Source organism: Peromyscus californicus, unplaced genomic scaffold (genome assembly GCF_007827085.1).
Source record: "Peromyscus californicus insignis strain IS unplaced genomic scaffold, ASM782708v3 Scaffold_19__1_contigs__length_69161282, whole genome shotgun sequence".
In the NCBI taxonomy this organism is placed as follows: Eukaryota; Metazoa; Chordata; class Mammalia; order Rodentia; family Cricetidae; genus Peromyscus; species Peromyscus californicus.
In genome coordinates, this window is record NW_026294491.1 from 2,737,351 (window position 1) to 2,760,633 (window position 23,283).

Consider the following 23,283-nt stretch of genomic DNA (forward strand, 5'->3'; position numbering starts at 1 on the left):
AATGCCCATTCTGTTTAGGTTCCTGACTCTCTGCGGGTTCTTTCCTGCTGAAGACAATTCCCTTCCTGTCCCAGCCTAGGGTTAGGGGGCTGAGCCCCAGGCTCTGGAGGTTTGGGCCTCAGCCCCATGGGTAGAATTGGCCTGCCACCCCCGGACTAGACGAGGGGGCTGAGGGTCAGGTTGGACATGTGTCACGCCCCTTGCCCTTTGTAGGCCAGGGCTGGGTGAGGGGCTGTACAGTCAGTCTCCCTTTGCCTGGGAGGAAGAATTTGGACGGAGACAATAGGGCCCTGTCTGTTCTGGCTTGGGGGTGGTGCCCCCCAACCCCCAATAAATGCCATCAAGAGACGGAGGCAGTTTTCCCTGGTGCCTTGGGCGCCCCTGCCCTTCTGTAACTGCTTTCTTTCCTCAGCGGATCTTGCCTGCTCGGCCGTGACCTGCCCTTGCTCCAGCTCTGCCCTCTCCCCGTCCTCACATTCCCCCACAGTCTGTGTTAGGTTGAAGCGGGGGTGGGTGTTGGTTGCTATCAGAGCCAGGAACTTCTGATTTGGGGACCTTCTAAGGTTGTGCAGGTCATTCTAAGCAGCCCTTGGCTGAAGAGAGGGTGGGGAAGACAGGACCAGCCCGAGACTGGGAGTCTTGTGGGAGGGGGCAGGAGAGGGAGGCTGCTGTCTGGGCCCGCCCCTTTGCCTCTTGCCAGCTGGAGAGGCCACTCCAGTCTGAGCGGCTGCTGCTGGGGTCTCTGCGCCGCTACCTCCCTGGACGGGAAAACAGGTGGGAAGAGGGAGAGGGTGGTGGAAATAATTGGGATTACTTGACCTTAGGATGGGTATGAGCTGGGAGGGAGGTTTCCTGAGTGAAGGGTGTGTCTAGGGTGTCTGTGATGGTGTGAGCAATGGTGGCAGAAATGTATTTAACATGCTTGGGTTTGTGTGTAAGGTGTAGGGTGCTACAGTTTTGACGGTGAAGTTACAAGGGGCATACTAAGAAGGGTTATGTGGGAAGGCTGGCCCTGAGCTCTGGGGTAGGGTGAGCCTGGCTGCACAGATCATTATTAAAAATGTACAGGGCGCTGTAGACCATGTGAGTGGCTCATTGAGAAGAGTGAATGTCCTGACCTCAGTAGACTGTTTTAGGGGGCGGAGGCTGGAGAAGCCAGAGAGACGTGAAGAGCCTCCATAACTGCTTGTCTCAGCCCACAGAGTCTGGAAGAACCATGGCGCTCAGGGCCGAGCTGTGCGCTTTCCTAACTGGACTGTCATTCCTCCTGCTCCTGATGTCAGGCCAGGGGGCCAGAGGAAGATCTTTCAGACAAAGGTGACAGCAAATGGGGGAGGGGCAAGGTGAGGTCGCCGCTGGGGCCAGATTTGGTAGGAGGCAGAACAAAACTCAAAGTTTAGGATGAGGGCAGGAGGGACTCATGGCTGCCCTGCCGAGGGCGGCCACGCTCAGTGTCTCCCCACCTCCACCCCTGGCATGGCTGCAGTTTGGGTGTCTGCTCCAACCAGACACTGGTGGTTCCGCTCCGTTACAACGAGTCCTACAGCCAACCGGTCTACAAGCCCTACCTGACCTTGTGTGCTGGGAGACGCATATGCAGCACCTACAGGTGAGACCAGCCCTACGACTCCAGGGTCTCAAAGGGATCCCAAGAACCAAGCCCAGGATGGGTGCCCAGAATCCTGGCCCGGTTCTATGTTCTAGGACCACTTACCGTGTGGCCTGGAGGGAGGTGAGGCGGGAGGTACAGCAGACACATGTAGTGTGCTGCCAGGGCTGGAAGAAGCCACATCCAGGAGCTCTCACCTGTGAAGGTGAGGTTGGGACTTGAGGCCTTGGTGGGAGGCGCTGGGTGGCTGGCACTGAATCCGGGTCTTAACACTTTCTTCTCAAATGCACCCCAGCCATCTGCTCCAAGCCTTGTCTTAATGGAGGTGTCTGTACTGGACCGGACCAGTGCGAGTGCGCCCCAGGCTGGGGAGGGAAGCACTGCCGCGTGGGTAAGCAGGCGGGTCGCCCCATAACAACGGGGCGGGTGCTGGGATCTCCCCACCCACTGTGGCGCCCTGCCCCCTGCAGCCCCTTCCTCTTTCTGGTAACTAGACGTCGATGAATGCAGGACCAGCCTTACCCTCTGTTCTCACGGCTGTCAGAACACCCTGGGCAGCTTCACGTGCAGCTGTCCGCACCCCCTGGTTCTGGGTCCGGACGGACGCGCCTGTGCAGGGGGGCCTCTAGAATCCTCAACAAGTGCCAGCATCTTCAGCGTGGCAGGTGGGTATGGGACGCTCGCGGGGTGGGCCTGGGTCCCTGTAGTAGGTTAGGTCATGCTCACAGTCTCCTTTGTCCTAGTTCGGGAAGCGGAACGTGAGGAACGAACCCTGAGGTGGGAGGTTGCGGAGCTGCGTGGGCGCCTGGAGCGGCTGGAGCAGGCGAGCAGGGGGCAGAGCCACAGGGGTGCAGGTGCACCCTGGACCTTGCCAGAATCCTGAGGTACCACTTTCCTTTGCAGTGGGCCACACAGGCTGGGGCCTGGGTCCGAGCAGTGCTGCCCATGCCGCCTGAAGAGCTGCAGCCGGAACAGGTAGCTGAGCTTTGGGGCCGGGGTGACAGGATCGAGTCCCTCAGTGACCAGGTGCTGCTGCTTGAGGAAAAGCTGGGTGCCTGTGAGTCCCCCTGCGCCTCCTCCACAACTGAAGACATATGATCAACTCGGCATCTCCCTCCAGAAACCCTCCCACAGTCCTTACTCCCAGGACCCCATTCCCCGGTATCCTTGCTTGTTGTTGGGTGACTGGCGGGTCCACTCCCTCCTGACCAGAGTCACCTTGCCTCTTTGCCATGAACTAGGTGCCTGCGAGGACAACAGCCTGAACTAGGTGCCTGTGAGGACGACGGCCTGAACTAGGTGCCCGTGAGGACGACGGTCTGGGCCCAAGCCTCCATGGTTGACAAGGAACTCCCGCAGCAGCCTGGATCCCTAATTTACACAGAAACTGCCTGCTATCTGGGATTGGCAGACAGGGGTATCGACCACCGGAGGCACAAGGAGCCACAGAAAGCCCCCAGATCTCTCTTTCTTTTTATTCTCAGTTGCTTGCTGTTACCCAGATAATAAAAACCAACCACACAAAACTGGATCCCACCCGTTCCTTCTGCCCCCAGCCTACCTCCTGGGTCTTAGGAATGGGTCTGGAGTGGGAGGCAGGGGGAGTGGCCAATGCCACTGGGGGGAATGAAAACTGGCTCAGAGAGGGAGGTACCTCAAAAGAAAGAGAAATAAATTAAGCGCCCTCCTCTCCCTCACCAGGCTCAGGTTCTTTCCCCTAAGGCCCCAGGGAGCAGAGAGCAGCTTCTAGGGTCCGCCTCGCCAGAGTTTGGTTAGATGGTGCCAGGCCAGGACCCTGAAGACCTCTACCGAGGGGACGGGGGAAGTAGAAATTGGCATCTGGAGTGTGCTCAGCCCCTGGCATGGGCAGGGATGAGACCTCTGAGTTAGAAGAGCCCAGCCCCACGGAGGGTGCCAGTGTTGAGGAGGTTCCCCAGGTGAGCCGGTGAGGCGTGTTCAGGTTCAGCTCCCAGCCACAGGATGAGGAGTCCTCACTAGCAAGTGGTCCCACTCAATCTGTGGACTTGGGGTGAGGGGTGGATTGTTCCACAGAACAGATGAGTCCATTGTCCAGTGTGGGGTGGGGAGGGAGAAAAGGCCACAAAGAGACCACTGGGGAAGGGATGGGATGGAATGTCCCCCACCCTTGTATCCGATGAGCCACTTGAGATGAGGGGAGGCAACTGTCCCACAAGACAAGATGGCAGGTGGGGATCGGAGTGGAGACTGTACCCACGCAGCAAAGTCCATGGGTGGGGCGGGGAAGGACATGGAGTGATGCTCTATCCATAATCACTTCAGAACTTGAAGATTCCAAAAGGAGAGTAGGGAGTGGGGACCCAGGAAGAGGGCCTGGCCCTGCTTCAGGCTCTGGGGCGGAGGTGTGGGAGAAAGGTGGGAAGGGTAGGAGGAAGCTCAGAGCCGGGCCTCGCCCGCACCCCCAGGCTTTTTCAGACAGTCACCGCCACCCAGGCCATCAGTGGAGATCTCCCGGAAGATAGTGAGCATGGAGTGCCGGACTCTGTCTGCCAGAGCGGGGACATCATCTGGTGTCAGCCCTTCTGTGGGCACTGGGGGCAGCACCCGCACCCGACATCGTCCTGGTGGGATGAGGAACAGCGTCATGGCCGACAGACACTCTTGGGTCTCAGCCAACTGTAGTGCAATCCCGCTACGCCTTTCCTCCACCTTCCGGGTCTCTCCTGTACACCAGGATGACCGCTGCTCTGCTCGCCAGCTGCTGACAAAATCCTCAGACCCCTGTCCAGGCCTCTCTCCACGATTCCAGTGTGCGGTCAGTGTTCAGAGCTGTTATCAGTACAGCTCTGCACAGGCCAGCTTCACCTTCCCTTCCAGACTGTAACAGTCTCTCTTGCGGAGACTGGTCCTACCTACCTGGCACGTCTTAAGTACCAGTGGGTACTTAAGGTCCCCCTGCCCCAGGGATGTTCCTCAGCATCCCACGAACTTTCTGGCCACGCCCTCCCCAGACCCGCTCAGAGCCCTCAGGGCAGGTGTGCTCACCCGAGGTGAAGCGGCGTTCCTTTTTGCAGTAGAAGTCTTGGTAGGAGGACATGACTATGGGGATGATGGGGACCTGGGAAGAGGTAAAGCAGGAGAGTGAGTGCACACGCCTGGGCAGGGAGGAAGCGGGTCTGGAGGCTGGCGAGCAGAGAGCAGGGGTCACCTGGGCCTGGACTGCAAGGTGGAAGGCGCCACGTTTGAAGGGCAGCATGGAGCCATTGTGGTTTCTTGTTCCTTCAGGAAAAACCCAGACTCTCACCTGAGGGAAAGAGGTCAGAAGAGCACACATAAGGAGGGCCGGTGGCTGCCACGCTCCAATGACGACACACCACTGTCAGTGATTCACAACCATTTACTCCCTAACCCCCAAAACCCCATCTCAGGAAGACTCACATCCTGGGTGAGCAGGGTCTGGGCCACCTCAGACATGACACTGATGGCATCTCCCGTGCGTTTCCGGTCAATGAAGATGACTCCTGCCAGCCAGCAGGCCAGTCCGGCAGAGCCAGCCCATAGTAGCTCACGCTTGGCAATGGGCACACAGCGATCTGGCAGCACCTCCATCATCCCTTGGCAGGGGTGGGGATGAGGTACAGATCAGGGTATAAGCAGGATCACAGCAGGCACCGTACCCACTCCAGGTCGCCACCCACACCAACTGAAGAGAAGTGGGTTGGAGAAGGCCTGGGAAATCAAAGCTGACTACAGGTGTGTGCACCTGTCAAGGGCAGACCCACCCCAGGGAGAGGAGACTTGAGGAGGGTGGCATTCAAGAGGAGGGGGAAGTAAGGGCCTCTAGGGAAGCATGTTTGTATGGGGGGGGGTCAGAAAAGAAGGTTCAGCTAAATGACGGGGCCCTGTGATGAGGCCTCACCAAGCAGGTCGAGGGAGCTCTGGTGGTTGGAGACCACAACGTAGGGCTGCGTGGGAGGGAAGTGTTGAGCCCCCCGCACCTCCACTCGGATCCCATACAGGTATTTGATGTGAAGCAGCAGCAGACGCAAGATCCTGTGGGTCATGGCAAGGGGGCCCAGTGGGATCCACTGATGCCCACTAGCATGCCTCTGTCTCTCTGCGCCCGCCTACCTACTGACTTCCTGGCCATCTTTTCGGTCCCTCCCCCGATCCTTGTCTCTGGATTTGTGTCTGAGTTCTTCTCCCTCAAACCTTCCACTCCCTTCTCACCCTGAGTCCCCGAGACAGACCGCTGCTCGCCCCTTAGCCCTTACTTCATGTTCTCGACATTGCGTCCTCGGACAGCACACACAGGGATTGCGAGGATAGCCAGCAAGAGGATCCAGCCGTTGTAGAAGCCCATCTTGAAGAAATACTTGGCACTGGGGCTGCAGAACCACAGGGTGGACAGCAGGAGGAGCAGCAGCAGCAGCAGTGCCGTCCAGGCCCCGGGCCACAGCTCCATTCTGGTCACCTGCAGGTGAGAGGGGCCAGGTAGAACTGGGGGAACCCAGCCTGAGATCGCTGTCCGCTGCAGCTCCAGGACTCTGGATACAAACAGACAAGAGCCCCAAACACCCACAACTCTCAGGTGAGTGACAAGGGAACAGCAAAGACACAGCTACCATTTGTGCCTGGAAAGGACTATTTCTTTTGAGGCAAAGTTTCATTCTAATCCAAGTTGACCTGGAATTGTGTAGCCCAGGCTGGTCTCTAATTCACAGTGATCCTCTCCATCTCTTACAGGCATGAGGCAGTGGATGGGCAGTCTATCACTGTACTGTCCACTCCCAATGGAGAGGGACTGGGAATATTACATGCATACCAGACACTTGAGGATTCTGGGTGGAAAGCAGACATGTAAAATGTCCCATTAATAACATCCCACTCCGGGCTGGACCCTGTGCAGGCTGGGAACGAGCACTAGCACTGAACCTGATCGTTTTCTACCCATTCCTTCCGGCTCTGTTGGCCTCAAAACGGGCTTCACTGATACTTTTCACCATTTTTATTGTGGATATCAGAAGTTTAAAGAGCAGCTCCATTTTATTTCTGGTGGACAGTGCTGTTTATTAGTATGTTAAATCCTATGTATGGTCCACCTGATAGTTCACAAAGTACTATTAGCATTATTGGTTTCACTGGAAATGGCTCAAGGAGAGCAAAGAGCTTACCTGAGGCCAAGCAGCTCCTCAGCAGCAGTTTCTAGGTTAAACCTAAGCATCCTGAGTCCTACTAAATACTGTCACTTACATATACACACATACACACAGCAGACATGGAGACAGTGACCGACAAGCACCATGGAACAAGTTGGAGATCCAAAAAATCTCAGGCATACAATACTATGTTCACACACATACACACATTCACTATCATGCTCAGTGACAGATAAAGGAATATAAATACACATCTAGAAAAACCTCTTCTCCCTGCAGTGGAGTCCTTTATGACCCTACACCCCACATAACAGTGCACTTCTACAGACAGACAAACAAACTATTCCCTTCCTTCCTTCTAGCCTCTTGGAGGCAATGTGGGCAGGCAGGTCATATGAGAGGCCTTATTAAAGAAACTGCCGAGTAAAAGGAACTTCCAATCACCTGCTCAGGAAGAAGAGATGCATGCATGCAGAACCTGCCTTCAGGGCGTTCCTCTTTTCTCCACTCTGTCCCATTGCCAGCTGATAAAATGGGTGTTCTGTACCTGTCTCTCCAAGCAGGTCAAAGGCTCTCCCTTCCTAAAACTGCAATGGCCCAGGGGGACACATGAGCCCACCCCTATCCTCCAGAACTCCAAACAATAGGCTTTCTAAACTGTTCCGTCCAGCACCTTTGTTCCCTGAGCTATGTATGCATTGCATGAGGTTAGAGTTGCCCTCCACTTCTCATCATACGGCCACCAGACAGACTTCTGTGACCTAAATCTGAGCATTCCTCTCTTTCCAAAAGGCCTTTCTTGAGAAGTTGACTTGTGCTTCTATCTCTGCCCCCATCTCCAGAATGATTTTCTTCACTTTCTCAGATCTGCCACAAGTCCTTCATGCTTCTATGCTCTTGACTATACTGCTCCCTATGGCTGGTAGGCCCTACCTCCTCTTGCTTTACACAGTTCAGTGCCACCTTTCAAATGTCTTTCACAACCTGGCCAGGCCCAGGTTTTCATTACAAATTTCTAGCACATCCCTGAATATCCCGAGACTGGTTGTGACGATCTTCCTGCCTGTACCTCCTGAATGCTGGGACTAGAGGTGTAGGCCACCACACCTTGTATGATCACTGGTTGTCAAGGTGTAGAAACATAACTTCTGGGCCTCGCCCAGACATAATGAACCCTGGGCACTGGGCCAGTCTGTATTTTAACATGCCTTCCAGGTAAGTCTGCTGTACACTGGGCTTGAGAACTACTGATATCGATAATACACTTTGGGTAAAAGTTAACTGGTCTTTTGGGCTTATCTCCTCCAGGCGGTAAGCAACTTCAGGACAGGGGTTATGTCTTATGTCCATGCCCAGACGGAAGCAGGTTCAGTGGGTGCTCAGTAAATCTTGGAAGGGATTATAAAGCTGCAGGCATGCCCACAACTGATCAGTTAATAAGAGGAATATGGCTCTCAGTTTTGTTTCCTTCCGTTTTGCTTTGCACGGCCGGGCTGTTCACGTGCTGGGCCGCTGAGTTACACTTGCAGGCCAGGGAGGGGCAGGCAGCTCTGATCGTAGGCAAGGTAGGAAAAGTCATCTCCCCCAAACACCGAGGACAAGCCTTACAGCAACTCATTTACACATGGCCACAGGGAAGCTGGAGTACAAACTATGACTATGTCATCTCAGTATACAGAGGGGGAGCAACATACCACCACACTCTTGTCATAAACTATGTGCCAACTGTGCAAAAAGTGGGGCACAGACAATGGTCCGTACAGACACACAGACACTGGGAGCTCACCGCAGGACAGACCTGCATTAAGCTGTGACACAGACTGTACGGCCAGTGGAGACAAACACATGTGAAGAGACCGGTCAGGTGGTCAGCAAAGTAAAGCAAATCAGTGGTGCCACGGGACACGAAGTGTGGTGACACATGCATGTAAGGAAGAAAATCAGGAATTCCAGGCCAGCCTGGCTCCGTCTCAAGTTCAAGGCCAGTGTGACTATGTGAAGTTGTCAGAAAAAAAAAAAATCTCAGCTGGGCATGGTGGCACCCAGGAGGCAGAGGCAGGAGGCAGGTGGATCTTTATGAGTTCAAGGGTAACCTGGTCTACATAGAGAGACCCTGTCTCAAAGTATAACAACAAAAAAATGCCTTGGGGGAATTGGAGAACAAGTAATACTTGTGTAACACTTGGTCGAATGAAGTAATCATCTCTAGACAGAAATGTTGGAAGATTTATAAACACACTGTAATGTCAAATGGGCTAATGAGCACATAGCTCACATCAATCGCAATGACAAAATTCATGAAATAAATGGCAGGTGCAACCGGAAGTACATGCTATAGTTATACCACATCAACCTGTCACATCATGGGGCCTGCAGATCTGTGGCAAGAACCTCATGTAGGAGGAAAACAAGCTACTGTGGTCACAACAGGACCAAGCCATTGGACCCCTCACAGGAAGCATCCTGCACACTCCAGAACTGTGGATGAGCACCTGTGAGGCCAAACAGGACAAGCTAAAGCCAAACATGTAAAAACATAAAGCATGTAGGGAACATGGAAACATCCAACAGATGGACATGCCAAGCCCTCACATACATCTGGCACTGGAGCACGTCACAAACTGAACACATGAAGTATGAGGGCCACTCTGATGGGCGTTTCGCCGTCCTTCCCTCCAGCCTATGGAGAGCACAGCAGGCAGCTGCACACCAGCAATCCAACCTGTCAAAGGCACTCGAACCAACGCAGACAGCCTCCCACAGGACGCCCGTGCGTTAGTAAGGGTCTACCCCAACGTGGAAGGCCGTGAGAAATGAGTGGTTCTGTGCCTAGAGGTTAACGGGTGCCTGACAGCATTCCTGGGAAGCAGTCCTGGCCTTCTCACGGCCACCCAAGTCATGTGGGGCCAAAACGCAGCAGAAGGGCTGGGGAACCTGAAGGGAGGGAATCCCCTCTCCAAGATTCCCTTGTCCACACCCCCGTCCAAAATTCGGAGTTCCCATCTCTCCTCTCACCTGGCTCTGGCCCTCTAGGCAAGCCCTCCACCTCGGGGCTTGTCTCCAGCCCTCGCCGCTCCCGTTCTTCCGCTCAGGCCCCTCTCCCCAGCAACCCTGTCCCCAGACGGCCCTCCCAGCCCCATCTCTCCCCACCCCGGCCCCCTTCAGCGACCTCCTCCCACCTCCTCCCACCCCTTTCCCGCCCACACCTCAATGGGGCGGGGGGCCTGGGGGACGGGCCCCCTCCCCAGCCAGGCTGCGGCAGCGGTGGCGGCGGCTGTGTCTCTGTCTCGGTGTCGGTGCCAAGGGGGCGACAGGATTTGGGGATGTCCTAGCCCCGACCGATGGAGGGGTGGTGGGAGTGGGAAGCTGGGCCCATATCGGTAGGAATGGTGGGGGGCCGTACCCCCAACACCCTCCCTCCCTGCCGGCTCGCTGAGGGCCCGGGCTACTGCCGCCGCTATCTCCCCCACCCCTCCCAGCGCCTGCTGACTTCCGGGGCTGGCCAGGAAGTGGGGGGCGATGATGGGCAGCGGGCCTCGCCAATCGCCTCTCGCCGGCCCCGCCCCGGGAGCGCTCAGTGGGACTCGCGGCCGCAGGCAGCTACACCGCTTGGTCCGTCAGTCTCAGCCCCTGGGACCCTGGTTCCCTGCTCTTTCCTCTGCATCGTCCAGCTTCTTTAACACGCTCTCCGACCGTTGCCTTTCTTTGAACCGCAGCGCTGTGCTTAGCCCTGTAACTCCAGGATTCCCAAACATCCCTTTTCCTGTCCCCAGAAACAAATGTTTATGAAGTACCTTCTAAATCCAAGCATTAAGTTCACCCTTTTCTGCCCAGGACTCCGTCTTACCCTGCCTAGCTCTCCAGCTTTCTGTCCACTTGCTCTTTGTCCCGGGTCCCCATCTCCTCCACCCACCTTTGGCCTTCCAAGATAAAGGGCCCTTCTCTCCCTTACATGCTTGCTTGCCTAAGTACTTTGATTCCCTCATTCACTCAGTCTGAGCCAACCCCTTCCCCCAACACAGAAGCTAGCTGCTGGCTTTGGTGGAATGCGCTTGTAATAGCAGCATTTGCGAGCCCGGGGCAGGAGCATCCCTGAATTGAGGCCAGCCTGAGCTACAACGAGACTTTGGACAATAAAACACTGCTTCCTAGGGGTAATAAAATGATGGGATGAACCATGTAGCCTGCTGGTCAAGCCTGGCTTCCCTCTTCTTCATCTCTGGACCGGTCCATCTCTTCTAGCTCCACATTCGCCATTTCTGTATCTAAACCTCTTCAGTCCTCCAGAATCTTCGCTTACCCTATATTGAGTCCCAGCTGCTCACCTTTGTTTATTCCTCAGTCACACAGGCACTTTTATCAAGGTGTTGGGGCAGTCCTTAGTCTGTTTCTGTCTCCCGCCCCGGGACACCTTTGCCCTGAATGAGTTTACACAGCTTGGTGGAGAGCCCTTGGTAGTGGGAGGACTGTTACCTAACTCTGCGTCTTGTGCCACCGTATGGGTCACTGACTGTTGAAAGGACCCAAGCTCTCAGAGGTCCAGCCAGGGAAGAGATCCAAAGCTCTGCAGGGCAAATTACAAGGAAGGGGCGGACCTACTCCATCCTGCCGCGGTCACCCACGGGGCGGGCTGTGCCCCTCGGGCGCCCGCTCCTCAAGAGGTGGAACCAGACCTCTCCCGCTCTTGGGACTTAAGACGGGGTTGAGGTCCACTGTGATCGGCTCCGTGTCACATTACAACGGGGGCGGGTGGGCCTGAGGCTCGGCTCTGCTGTGAGGATCACCTAGAGAGGCGGAGTCGTCCCACCGAGAGAGCTGGGTTAACGCCAGCGCCGCAGACCGACGGCCGCACCATCCACACGTCGGGCTAGTCCCAGTCCCGCTGCTTGCTTCTCGGAGAGGGAGGGGCGGACCCGGGTTCTGCCCTCTACGTCACCCAAGAAGGCCGGAGCCATCTTGAACCCCGCGACCCCGGTACTTCTGCCCTCTTTTCCCGAGCTCAGCACCGGCTCTCGAGGTCTCGGCCAATCAGCGGCTCAGCAAACCGCCCAATCAAACCGGGAGAGAGTCCGCGTCGGAAGACCCGGATGAAGCCCAGCCAAGGCCTTTGAACCGTAGGCCCCGCCAATAGCGGAGGGGTTGCCATGGCGACGACTCAGCTTTCGTCGGGTTGGTCCACTCCACGCCCCCCCCCCCCGCGCCCCGACCCGCTTATTGCGCATGCTCGTTTCCTGTAGCACCCCCCCCCCCCCCCCCGTGTCGTTCCAGCCAATCATTTGATTAGGAACCATACGCTCTAAAGTCCAATAGGAACCCGGACATTCTTCGAAAGCGGAAGAGAAGGAAAGAAAGCGGCTCATAGTGGACGAGTTCTGCAGGCCCGAGCCAATCCCTTCAGAGCTTTGGGTATGACTGGCAGCTGCACAGACGAGTCAAAGCCTCCCTAGCAGAGCGCATTATTACCAATCCCTTGGCGCTGCATAGTGACTGACGCTCTGTCAGCCAATCATCATCGTGCAAGGGTAGGACCCACACGCCTTTTCCCGCCCCCACTGTTTAGCTCCATCCTGTCTTTTGACTCCTGTATGATTGGCAGGCATCTCGACCAATAGTAATGAGAAAACCTTGAAGTCTGCCCAACGATCGTGGGCAGAAGGCGGTCCTGGTTTGTTGGGGTGTGTGTGTGTGTGTGTGTGTGCTGTATGTAAGTGTACATGTGTGTGTGTCTGGGGGTACTGAGGGGTACGTGGGGGCGAAACAGAATCGACCATGGCAGCAGCGGAAGAAGAGGACGGGGGCCCCGAAGGGCCAAACCGCGAGCGGGGCGGGGCGGGCGCGACCTTCGAATGTAATATATGTCTGGAGACGGCTCGCGAAGCTGTGGTCAGCGTGTGTGGCCACCTGTATTGGTGAGAATCCGAGTCAGGAGCGTGGGATGAGGCGGTGGGGCTCCTCTTTGTGATGGGGAGGCCGGGAGCGGGCCCATGCAGTTATTCCGATGACCCGAGGACATGTGTCTCCCCGACACACACACACACACACACACACACACACACACACACACACACACACACGCAGGGGAGGCCTGAGGTGGGGACTTGTGTCTTTGCTGGTGTGTGTGTGTGTAATCACGTCTGTGTAGATGAGATGTCTGGAGCGGAGGGTCTTAAGAGCTGGTGCATATGTGGCATGTTATAAGGAGGAGGTGGGATGGGGAATGGGCGACACTGCATATTCGTGCTGGTGAGGCCTGAGCCACAGTACCCCGTTAGATCTACCCAGCTGTTAACATAAAAACAGAGGAGAGAGACTTTCAGTCTAAGGGAGGTGCCCCTCGTCGGAGGAGGGCAAGATGTAGGGACTATGGATCCACATTAAGATGTGTGTGTGTGTGTGTGTGTTGCGGGGTGGGTGTCAAACCCAAGGACAAAGGCATTGTGGAAGGGCAAGATGGAGAAGTCAAAAGGTCATGGAGATAGGGATTTTATTGAGCTTGAAGTGAGAGGGAAAGGAGCAGTAGAGCTGGAATGATGGGAGTGTGGAGGAATGGGGCAAGAATGCAATTGGGGCTGAAAAGAAACCTGATGAATTGAGGAATCAAAAGTTAAGAGGCAGAAAATGGAGAGGCTGAGGGAGGGGTGTGTGTGTGTGTGTGTGTGTAGATAGAAAGATAGCTAGACAGAAGAGAGCATCGAATGTGTTGAGGATGGGAGGAACTTTAGATATTGAGATGAGAGAAGTTGGAGAAATCAAGTTAGCAATATGCTAGAGGTTGTAGAAAATGTGGAAAGAAACAGCCATGTAGCAGGCGATACCCGGAGACTGGTGAAGGGGGCGTCTGTTGTCTGGGGTCTGTGGCTCTTCTCCGTTGTTTGACCTGTTTTCTTTGTTTTGTCTTTTTCTCTTTCCTCCATCCAGTTGGCCCTGTCTTCACCAGGTATGTGTTCATGAGATGAACAGGGAAATGGGGAGGGCTGAGGAGCTCCAAGACTCTCTTTGTATTTGAAAACTCTCCCTGTTTTCTCTCCAGTGGCTGGAGACACGGCCAGACAGGCAAGAGTGCCCCGTGTGTAAAGCAGGCATCAGCAGGGAGAATGTCGTCCCTCTGTATGGACGAGGGAGCCAGAAGCCCCAGGATCCCAGGTGGGAGACTGGACACAGTGTGGACGGAAGGTTGAACCTCTGTCCCGAGAGAGTGTCGAAGAGGTGCTGATTCCCTCTCTTCTTCCTCTCAGATTGAGAACTCCACCCCGCCCCCAGGGCCAGCGACCAGCTCCAGAGAGCCGAGGGGTGAGTCTCCTTGTCCAGCTGTGTCCCTCCAGTGCCAAAGCCTGTGGATTTCCCTGATCTTCCTGCCTCCCTAGGGGTTCCAGCCATTTGGTGATGCCGGGGGCTTTCACTTCTCATTTGGTGTTGGTGCTTTTCCCTTTGGCTTTTTCACCACCGTGTTCAATGCCCACGAGCCTTTCCGCAGGGGTGCAGGTAAGCGCATTCCCCAGGTTCCTGCCAGGGCCCTCTCCTGGCCTGCAAGCATGCTTTTGAAGTTTTCCTTTCTCCTACAGGTGTGGATCTGGGACAGGGACACCCGGCCTCCAGCTGGCAAGATTCCCTTTTCCTGTTTCTCGCCATCTTCTTCTTTTTCTGGCTGCTCAGTATTTGAGCTATGTCTCCACCCTGCCCACCTCTAGCTAGAGGAGAATCAGTATTGGGGGTCCCTGCTGGCCCTTCCTTGCTTTTGGAGCACCCCCTCACTTCCATGACCTATCTCTGTTGGCCAAAGCCTCCTTCAGGAGGCCGTGGGGAAGAGTGACCAGTCTGCTTAGGATGGGGTGCCTGCTGCTCTGTACTGCTGGTCCAGTAGCGCAGTCATTCCCCACCCTGGAGGAGGACAGATTAAAGACAGGTGCCCAGTTCTCCTTTGTCCCAATCCTTTGCTTCCCCCAGATTTCTTGATTTGATGTTTAAAGGTGGGCTCTCCCCGACTCCTCCACTTGTTGATTTAATTTAATTTTTCTCTCCCCACCGTCTAATATGAGTTCTGACTCTAAATGTCTCCTTTCCACCCCTCACTACCTCCTTTATTACAAATTCAATTAAAAAAAAAAAAAAAGGTGAAATATATTGTTGGGAAGTCTTCCCAATCCTTCCCTTCTTCCAGGACAGGTACCTCTTCTGCCCAGCTTGAATAGATACTTGGTGAGGTGGGAGGCATGGATGAGCCCCTCCCCTGCAGGGCTCTCAGGGATACAGGGGTGAGGTTGCTTCTCTCACACACAGACAACGAGTAGGAGACATGTGTCAGGTGTTTACTCAGCATGGGTCAGGTGGGCTCTGGTTGTAGAAGTGGATTGAGGTGGAATAGGGATCATACGTGGGAGAGCTGGCCGGGGGCCAGCACAGCTCCAGGAGGAAGGCGAAGGAGCTGGTGGACAAGGTCTGCCCGGCTTTCCTAAGGTCCTCCCGCCCCGTTCTCTGCTGTTTCAGCATCCTCTGACTGATTCAGCTCTGCACGTTCCTCCTCGTCCTCCTGGTTTTCCGGGGCCTTCCTGAGAAGGCACAGTATTCTAGCCTTCTGTTGGCCCACTCCGGCAGCTCTCAGTTGCTGCCTGGAAGCCCCTGGTCAAGTGTCTTTCACTCACCTCTCTTCTCTGGGTTGCCGTTTTCGCCACAGGATGGCCCCAATGAGCAGGGTGGCTATTCCCAGGCCTCCCAGGATCCCCAGGGCCAGGGCTAGTGTTCCCAGCCCAGACCCACCCTCAGAGCCTGTAGGGACACAGGTAAGATTGAAGGTACAGCTCCAGCACACACCACTCCTTCCTTGTTGACTATACCCCAGTCACACGTGGCACTCATATGCTTCCCTCTGACTTTAGTCCTCCTGTCCCTCACCTGCAGCTGGCCTCTCCTCGCCTGTTTCTGGAAGGCAAAGAGTAGTATGAGGGAAGACTTGAGCTTGGGTGGGGCTGTCTGCTGGGAGACCCAGTGGCGTCCCCCTTCAGTTAGTGGGCAGGGTGGACTTCTCTCTTGACAGGATTGTGGTGGAGCAGAAGAGGCCTGGGTGTTGAGTGCTCTGAGGGAGGGGTGGCGTGGCTGTTGGGTTTCATGTCTGGGTAGGGTAGGGAGAGTGTTATGTCCCTCGCCATGGCCCCAGGGTCCCCGGATCTGGGGAGGGGTTGGTTACCTGTGATGCTGATGCTGACAGGAGGGCTCTCTTGAGGCCCGTGGCTAGGGTGGGTGGCCACACAGCTGTAGATGCCCTCATCCTCATGCCCTACCTCAGGGAGGAGCAGCACAGGGCTGGGGTCAAGGGGCAAGGGTGTACCCTGGTGGGGAAGGGGGAAGGGAGATGGTCAAGAACCCCTGGCCACACACCCTCGACTCTTCATTTCCCCAGCCGCACATTCTATCTTTTCGGCCAGCTCTCAGGCCTCCAGGCCACTCACATCCTTTATCCAGTGAATCTTAGGAGGGGGCTGAGCAGGGATGACACAGGTCAAGGTCACAGTCCCACCAGGAGCCACGGTTCCGCCTTCTGGCTCAACCAACAGCTGAATCCCCTCTGGAAGCACCATCTCTGGGTGGGGATGGGCATGAGGTCCATCAGCATACCTGGAAGCAGGCCTGACGGCCCTGGGATTAACCCCTGCCTCCCAGACAGCCAGATTAGGCCCTCCCTCCCTACTCACCCCTGACACGGGGCTGGATGGGGGCTGTGTTCAAGGGTCTGCGCCGGGGAAGGCCCAGAGAGAAGCTGCAAGAGAAGGTAGGATGGTCGGTTCCTCCTTGGGCTGGGGTCACTGTCAGCTCTGACTGTAGTGTGAAGAGCCCCGTCTCAGGGTGTCTCCTGGTCTCTTCCTTCACGATCGTTCCTGTAGTGGGTAGGACAAAGTCAAACTCCCAAAAGTGTGTGGGAGAATATTAGGGAGAAGGCAGTTGGGTACAAGGGCACCCAGGCACTCACCTTTGCCATCAGGAATCAGGGGTTTCCCATCCAAGTGCCAGCTAAGGGTCCCTGCAGGGTAGCTTCCCTCTGACACACATGTCCCCACCTGGAGGAAGAATGGAGACCTCACCCTCTGACTCTGTGAGGCTGTGTAGGCGCACAACTGCATTCAAAGTACCCTTCCTATTTCCTGTTTTTCTGTACCTTATTAGGGACACCAACTGTGAGTTCAGAGGCGGCATCCACAATTTCTGGCTTCCCAGGAATCTCTGGAGGGAAAGTCCAATCAGAAGCTGCCTTTTGAAGGTTCGCACACTCCAGGCATGGGAACCAGGGCCAAGAATCAAGGGCAAGGGGTAAATGAAGGCTTTTTCCTAAGTGAGAAGTGACTTAGTCAAGGCCGTGGAACCCTTACGGTAGACTCGGACGCGGTAGTTGGACTTGATCTCCTTTCCATGCCTGTTTATTGCCCGACACCGGAAAGTCCCCTCATCAACGGTTCCAATAGCTGGTAGAAGGAGGGAACCGTTGGGGAGGATTCGAGCCACGCTGTCCCAGGGTCCTCCCTGGGGAGACAGGACCTTCCAAGCTTCAGTCCGGCCCGTGTTCTGCAAGAAGAGAAAAGCCTAAGCGGTCCAGGCACTTTGGGGAAGGGCTGACCAGACAGGGAGGGGTGCTGGGGACCCTCAAGGATCGCTCCTGAGGTGGAGTGGCCAAGCGGGGAGTCCTGCTTACCAGTTTCCATTCTAGCTGCTGGGGTGGTTTCTTAGGGGCCCCCTTACAGCTCAGCACAAGAGGCTCTCCAATCCGGGCTGTGATGTTCTGACCACCAACCACGGCTCCTGGGTGGTAGCATCATGGTAGAGGGGCAGAAGGGGAGAGGTGGAGCTAATGAGTGTAGGACAGGGTGGGTGAGGGGCTTTGAAAAATGGTGCCCAGGTTCTAGGAAATGTCTAGGGAGAAGGGAGGTCCTGGGGAGCTGGGAACTGGACTACTAAGCGGAGGGTCAGTGGGGTTGGGAGCGGCTCACCCCACAGAGCAAGGACCAGCGCCCAGGCTCCAGCTGCTGTCCCTGTTGGCATCATGCTTCCTTCCCAGGCTCCTGGTTCTGTCTGCCCCTTTTCCTGCTGTGGCCACTGCCCTAGGTGGAGCTTGTACCCTCTGCCCTTCCCCCATCTCCCATCTTGTCCCTTCACAGAGAATGTCAGGAATTCATGCCTCTGGGACAAGAGTCCTTCAGGTACTAGAAGCAGCAATCTCGCCCCACCCTGGGCACTGCCAGCCTCTGGGCACAGCCTCTTCTGGAATAGGGCTGTGCCACGCCAAGGGTCTCATTTCCCCCAGCCCAGGTTCCCTCGGTTCCATGCAGAGGGCTCGCTAGCGCTCCGTCTTGACTGGGGCAGGTTGCTAGACGACGTGGATCATCCTGGGATCTTTGCAGTGAGGACAGGACAGAGACCTGCTGGGGCTTTCTAAGAATTACTCTTTTTTTTGGGGGGGGGGGGGTGTCCTAGTGTTTTGTTTTTGAAAAAAATTCTCAACTAAACCCAGGGAAAAAAGAAATCTCTTTATTTAAAACTGCAGTTTCTTTCCTTTTTTCTCTGTGAATCTACAAGTTTACAAGTGAGAAGAGAGCTGCCCTTGGCCCCTGCCTCCCACCACCCTCTTGTCACACTCCCTCAATCCTGCCTGGGTCTTTGATGGGAGGAGTTCCCCATGGTGACAGTCTTGAAGATCCTGAGGATGTTTGAGGGGGTCAGATAGAAGGGTTCAGGCTGAGATGAGACCATAAAACTTATACCTTCCCTCATACCTGCGTTCTGTGGCCTCCCTCTTCTCCCCACCCCCTTGATTTTGGCATGAGATTTAAAAATGAACAGAAACAACTTATTTCTGGGAAACTGGGGGAGATACACATAAGCACCCAGCCCATATTTAGCATATTTGGCAAGAATACCCTCCCCATTCATTCTTCTCCACTCTGCAAATAGTTAAAAAAATTTTTTAAAAAGCCTTTTGACTTTTTCAAAATTACTGAGTTCAGTCCAGCCTTGCCCAAAGGTTATTGGGAGGGGAAGGCAGAGGCTAGAAGGGCATGGTGCTCACGTCAGCACAGCAGAGATTTGTCTGCACAAGCTAAGAACACCTAAGTGACTAGGGTGAGGACATGGTGTCCTGCAAAATCCACTTCCCCACTGGTGGGCCTGGAGCAAGTAGCCGCCTCCAGCTGTGTTTGTTCGCTTACTAGGCCCCTCTGGCTCTCACTTCTCACATGGGTAAACAAAAATAAATCAGTATGTTTATTTTAAAAAAAAAACAACCCACACACACACCAAAATCCCTACTTCTTCAAACTATTAAAAATTAAGGATCACCACTACCAACAAAAACAATAAAAAAAAAATACAGACAGATCCCAGGGTTTCTAAAAAACAAAAAACAAAAACAACTCCAAAGCCCAGCCAACAATTTTCTAAAGTAGCAGAAACTCCCTCCGAGGTAGATATCTGAGTCAGACACTCTTGTCCACCGAGCGATTCTATTGGTTTAAGATGAGCTGCGTATGAGGTAATAAAGCCGTCTGGAGGGGCAGAAGGTCAGGATGCATGGGGTGGGGGTGGGGGTGGGGGCCCAGGGCCTCTGTCCAGGAGTCCCCATTTTTGGCATCTCTGGGTCGGGCAGGGCTGACGTCTCCAGATTCCAGAGTATATAAGTGGGGTGGGGAAAAGAGATACGGAGTCCAGAGACAAACAGAAGAGTTGTATGTCGGTGCAGGTTTGAGAGAGAGATCTGAGAAACAGATATGTTTCCTGTGTGAGAGGGAAAGAGAAGAAAGGAAAAGGGGACACCCCACTTTCCCTGCCATGTCGTCAGCACCCCAGCACTGGGTCTAGTTGGGGAGAGCACGACCCCAGTCGCCCTTCCGTTTTGTGCTTCTGTCGGGGTTTGTCCTTTAGATGCCCAAGTCCTCTTCAAGGGCTGCCTGGTGGGAGCCCCCAGCCCTGTGACCTTGAGGGGCAAGGTCAGTTGGAGGTGTCAGAGTGAACACTTCCCGGTCCCTCTGTTGGGGATGTCACTGAGGACGGGGTCACAGCCTCCTGCCAGCCGCCATTGGCCTGGAAAAGAGAGAATGAAAGTCAGTATGAGAAACTCACCGGGCGGTGGTGGCGCACGCCATTAATCCCAGCACTCGGGAGGCAGAGCCAGGCGGATCTTTGTGAGTTCGAGGCCAGCCTGGTCTACAGAGTGAGATCCAGGAAAGGCGCAAAGCTACACAGAGAAACCCTGTCTCGAAAAAACAAAAAAAAAAAGAGAGAGAGAGAGAGAGAGACCCTGTGGGGGATCACACTTCTGTCCTGTGAAAGCCGGAAGCTGGACACAGCCGGGCTCTGTGATCCACTCACCCGCATTTCTCGAGGACTGTAAATCTGGCCTCCCCCGAGGTTATCCCCATAGCTCCCTGGCCCCATTGAGTGTCGGAGTGATTCCACCTGCAGGGCACAAAGGAAGGCATGACACAGGGAACAGACAGGCCTTGTATGCTGGGGGTGGGGCCAGGGACATAGCTCAGCAGCTAAAGGTGCTTGTCATGCAAGCCTGGTGATCCGGTCCGCAGAACCCACCTAAAGTCAGGAGATAACCGGCTTCACCAGGCTGCCCTGACTTAGCACATGTGCAGTGAGTGGCACGTGTACCTGCCCCCCACCCCCACCCTGTCGTGCACACAATGAGGGAAAAGAGGAGGTGGGGCGCCAGACCTGGGAAGCAGAGTAGGAGTCTCCATTGAGCCCGGGCATCCCCAGAAACATGTCTCCGGATCCTGAGAGATTGAAAGAGCCGCCAGAGCCTTGGAAGAGCATTGAGAGAATCAGAGGAAAGTACAGGGGACTGTCGGACGGACTTCGGACGGTAGACAGGAAGGAGATGAACATAACCCTTAGCTTCCAGAAAGCTAACTCTGGGAATGCACATGGACTGCATACAAATTATCCAGATAACAGCAGCCCCACCCTCAGAATAGGCTACTCCCCCCCCCCCTTACCCACCAAAGGCCCCTCCCCTTGACATCACCACCCCTGGTCTCTTTCACCCCAAAAAGTCCTCTTTGCTGTCATCTTGCATAGACAGGAAGCATGCAAAGCAGCCAGCTAGAGTGGCAGTGGGCTGTACCTGCAGAGGAAGGGGGCGTCGGGGAGCTGGTGCGGCTGTGGCCCCCCTGGGCGACTGACACAGCTGTCTTCACAGCATAGATATTTGCCTCCTCTTGGAATTTCCCAATATTCTTCTTATAGCGAATTCGCTTGTTACCAAACCAGTTGGAAACCTGCAGTGTTGGGCAGGGAGGGTCAAGCAGAACCCTTTCTCCAGGACCCCCTCCCCAAGTAACATCTGAGAACGCTTTGCCCCTGGCCCCCCAGAATACCTGAGAGACAGTGATGCCGCACTTCTTGGCGAGCTCCTCTTTGGCCTCCTCACTGGGATAAGGGTTACTCAGGTGAGAGTAGAAATACTCATTCAGGACCTCGGTGGCCTGTTTGCTGAAGTTCCGGCGTTTTCGTCTACAAAAGGAGAGAAGTGTTGAGCGTGCCAGCAAACTCCAGGAGGAAGTATCATCATAGTGCCCTCCTGGGCAACATGGTGGCCCCGGAGAGGTATGGGAGGGAGCCAGGTACGGGGTGGGGTGGGGGTGGGGGCCGCAGGCTCAGGGGTCCCTGAGCCCCACCTGGCATCCAGGAAGCGAGAGCGCAGGATCATGACCGCCTCGCAGGTGCTCTGCTTCAGCTGCATCTGGATGGCGCTGAACTTGCGATGGATGATGCTCACCATACGCTCCATCTCCTTGGGGGCCACAGGACGAGTGCGGCTCTGCTCCCTCAGCAGGTTCATGACGTGGGTTGTGAACTCATTGCATGCCTATTGGAGCAGGTGGGCTGGTGAGGAGCCCTGTGCTTGGGGAGGCCCCTTCAGTCTAGACCCTCTCACTCACTGGGCCTCCTCTCCTCACCTGCTCATACTTCTCCAGCTCTGAGTGGTAGATGTGGCGGATCTGGGCAAGCTTGCTTCGATAGTCTGAGTGTTCGATGGAGTTGTCGGGGGACACGCCACCTCCGGAGGCTGCGGCGGCTGCAGCCGCTGCTGCGGAGCCGCCCCCCTTCTCTGGTCCAGCCACACCTTCTGCCAGAAGCATGTTGTCCAAGCGCATCAGCTGTGGGTCCACTGGCTCCTCCTCTTGGGAGCTCCGAATGCTAAGGCCTAGCAGGCAGGCAAGTGGACTTAGGGCCCCAGGAACCCCTCACCCAGTGTTCCAACCTCCTAGTGTCTCCTGAAGACCCGGCCCCCAGGCTTTGGCTCCTTCCCACTCCCTTCTGAGCGGCCGCCCTGGGTCTCACTTTCCTCAGGGCTTCAAGCTGTCAAACTCTGCGCCCTGGGGTGAGCAGAGTCCAGTTCCCAGAGGTGAGTCACAGGGACACCCACGTACCAGTTTTCTCCTTGATCTCACACAGGACACTAAACAGGGCCGGCTTCATTCGGTGGCAGTTTAGGGCGTGTTTCCTTAGGAGGAACGGGAGGAGAAAAAGTTCAGGGCCAGGAGAGGAGAGGGGTGCCAGGAAACAAGGTGGGGGACGTCGGAATGGGGGTGGAATGGAGTTGGAGGGGTAGTTCTTGAGGAGAGATCAGCTGCCATAGCTCCGGGAAGCTGCTGGCCCAAAGGAAGCAGAAGGTGCAGGCAATAGGGCTAAAGTCACCGTGGCCGGCTGAGGCTGAGGGAGACGGTGCAAGCAAAAAGATGGAGAAAGGATCTAGAGATGACTGAGGAAACGAAGGTGACTAGGTGGGTTCTGGAGTAAGGGAAATAGAGGCTGAGATGGAAGAGCTTCAGTGCGAGGTGGCAGGGGGCCTGGAGGGGGTGCCCCCCTACCTGGCCGTTCAGTACAGTGTGTGGGCTGAGCAGAGGGAAAGGCTGTGAGGACTCTTGGAGGCCCCAACCACGGTGGAAGGGAGTGTGTGGAGATCCTGGATCCGAAGAGAATGGGGTGGGCTAGCCGGACAGTTAGGGAAGACATCGTCGCTGAGAACAGTTTCTAAGTCTGGGAGCCAGGAGATGGGCGGGTGTAGAGTGTTGGGGTCAGCAAAAGGTTAGGAGGGAAGGGGACCACCTGGGGTTCCCTCTGTGAGGTTTCAGGGCCTAGGGGCAAAGCGAGCTTTGAGAGACCACTAGAACTAAGGGAAGAAAAAGAGTTGCCAGATCCAGAGAGGGCCCTGGGGGAGGGGGGCTTGCAGAGGACCCCGAGCTGTGAGCAGGGTCCCGGGGTGGGGGCACTCACTTGGCCTGGGCCTCGTCCAGGCTCTGGTCGGTGATGGTCATTATCTGTTGCAGAATGTCCCCGATGTCTTGCTTCCCTCGGCCTCCCGGGACCCCCCCACTTCCCCCTCCGGGGTCTCCGGCACCGGGAGGCTCGCCAGGGCCCCCGGGCTCCCCACCCACCAGCCCCAGGCCCCCCCGGCCCCCGCCCGGAGGGGGCGGCCCCAGCAGCCGCTCGTCCATGGCTGGGGGGGGCCCTGAGGCCCCCTCCCTGCTCGCCCCTCCCCCC

General features: G+C 55.7%; 5 protein-coding genes across 12 annotated transcripts; 2 read left to right on the forward strand and 3 right to left on the reverse strand.

Moving 5' to 3' along the window:
- The first annotated feature begins 6 nt into the window (after positions 1–6).
- Positions 7–3,140, forward strand: Egfl8 (EGF like domain multiple 8). 3 transcript variants are annotated; one of them, XM_052744263.1, is made up of 9 exons: positions 7–774; positions 1,196–1,317; positions 1,487–1,609; positions 1,705–1,814; positions 1,905–2,000; positions 2,104–2,274; positions 2,353–2,432; positions 2,513–2,666; positions 2,851–3,140. In XM_052744263.1, exons 2-9 carry the CDS (start codon positions 1,217–1,219, stop codon positions 2,877–2,879), a joined length of 864 nt encoding a protein of 287 aa, XP_052600223.1. In that variant the 5' UTR covers positions 7–774; positions 1,196–1,216; the 3' UTR covers positions 2,880–3,140. The 3 variants fall into 3 exon arrangements, with proteins under 3 accessions (XP_052600223.1, XP_052600225.1, XP_052600224.1); XM_052744265.1 differs by having other exon boundaries at positions 1,729–1,814; XM_052744264.1 differs by having other exon boundaries at positions 1,203–1,317.
- On the reverse strand, positions 3,071–11,755 carry Agpat1 (1-acylglycerol-3-phosphate O-acyltransferase 1). Of its 3 annotated transcripts, none has more exons than XM_052744267.1 (7): positions 11,532–11,755; positions 5,863–6,062; positions 5,508–5,641; positions 5,027–5,202; positions 4,797–4,892; positions 4,634–4,706; positions 3,071–4,209 (listed from the first exon to the last, which is right to left on the reverse strand). In XM_052744267.1, exons 2-7 carry the CDS (start codon positions 6,051–6,053, stop codon positions 4,025–4,027), a joined length of 855 nt encoding a protein of 284 aa, XP_052600227.1. In that variant the 5' UTR covers positions 6,054–6,062; positions 11,532–11,755; the 3' UTR covers positions 3,071–4,024. The 3 variants fall into 3 exon arrangements, with proteins under 3 accessions (XP_052600227.1, XP_052600226.1, XP_052600228.1); XM_052744266.1 differs by lacking the exon at positions 11,532–11,755 and adding an exon at positions 9,954–10,223; XM_052744268.1 differs by lacking the exon at positions 11,532–11,755 and adding an exon at positions 9,763–9,787.
- A 677-nt stretch (positions 11,756–12,432) lies between these two features.
- Positions 12,433–14,800, forward strand: Rnf5 (ring finger protein 5). The gene is made up of 6 exons (XM_052744269.1): positions 12,433–12,656; positions 13,666–13,684; positions 13,778–13,890; positions 13,983–14,037; positions 14,112–14,229; positions 14,310–14,800. The coding sequence occupies exons 1-6, from the start codon at positions 12,517–12,519 to the stop codon at positions 14,405–14,407; spliced, it is 543 nt and encodes a 180-aa protein (XP_052600229.1). The 5' UTR covers positions 12,433–12,516; the 3' UTR covers positions 14,408–14,800.
- Positions 14,801–15,037: 237 nt separating this feature from the next.
- Positions 15,038–18,106, reverse strand: Ager (advanced glycosylation end-product specific receptor). 2 transcript variants are annotated; one of them, XM_052744271.1, is made up of 11 exons: positions 17,721–18,106; positions 17,426–17,532; positions 17,106–17,298; positions 16,895–16,959; positions 16,709–16,796; positions 16,434–16,616; positions 16,191–16,321; positions 15,929–16,070; positions 15,637–15,663; positions 15,387–15,510; positions 15,038–15,293 (listed from the first exon to the last, which is right to left on the reverse strand). In XM_052744271.1, exons 1-11 carry the CDS (start codon positions 17,773–17,775, stop codon positions 15,197–15,199), a joined length of 1,212 nt encoding a protein of 403 aa, XP_052600231.1. In that variant the 5' UTR covers positions 17,776–18,106; the 3' UTR covers positions 15,038–15,196. The 2 variants fall into 2 exon arrangements, with proteins under 2 accessions (XP_052600231.1, XP_052600232.1); XM_052744272.1 differs by lacking the exon at positions 15,637–15,663.
- Positions 18,107–18,236: 130 nt separating this feature from the next.
- Pbx2 (PBX homeobox 2) lies at positions 18,237–23,252 on the reverse strand. 3 transcript variants are annotated; one of them, XM_052744254.1, is made up of 9 exons: positions 23,017–23,252; positions 22,170–22,243; positions 21,696–21,943; positions 21,414–21,604; positions 21,114–21,249; positions 20,861–21,014; positions 20,449–20,537; positions 20,095–20,181; positions 18,237–19,806 (listed from the first exon to the last, which is right to left on the reverse strand). In XM_052744254.1, the coding sequence occupies exons 1-9, from the start codon at positions 23,235–23,237 to the stop codon at positions 19,714–19,716; spliced, it is 1,293 nt and encodes a 430-aa protein (XP_052600214.1). In that variant the 5' UTR covers positions 23,238–23,252; the 3' UTR covers positions 18,237–19,713. The 3 variants fall into 3 exon arrangements, with proteins under 3 accessions (XP_052600214.1, XP_052600215.1, XP_052600213.1); XM_052744255.1 differs by lacking the exon at positions 23,017–23,252 and adding an exon at positions 22,611–22,946; XM_052744253.1 differs by having other exon boundaries at positions 20,861–21,249.
- Positions 23,253–23,283: the final 31 nt, after the last annotated feature.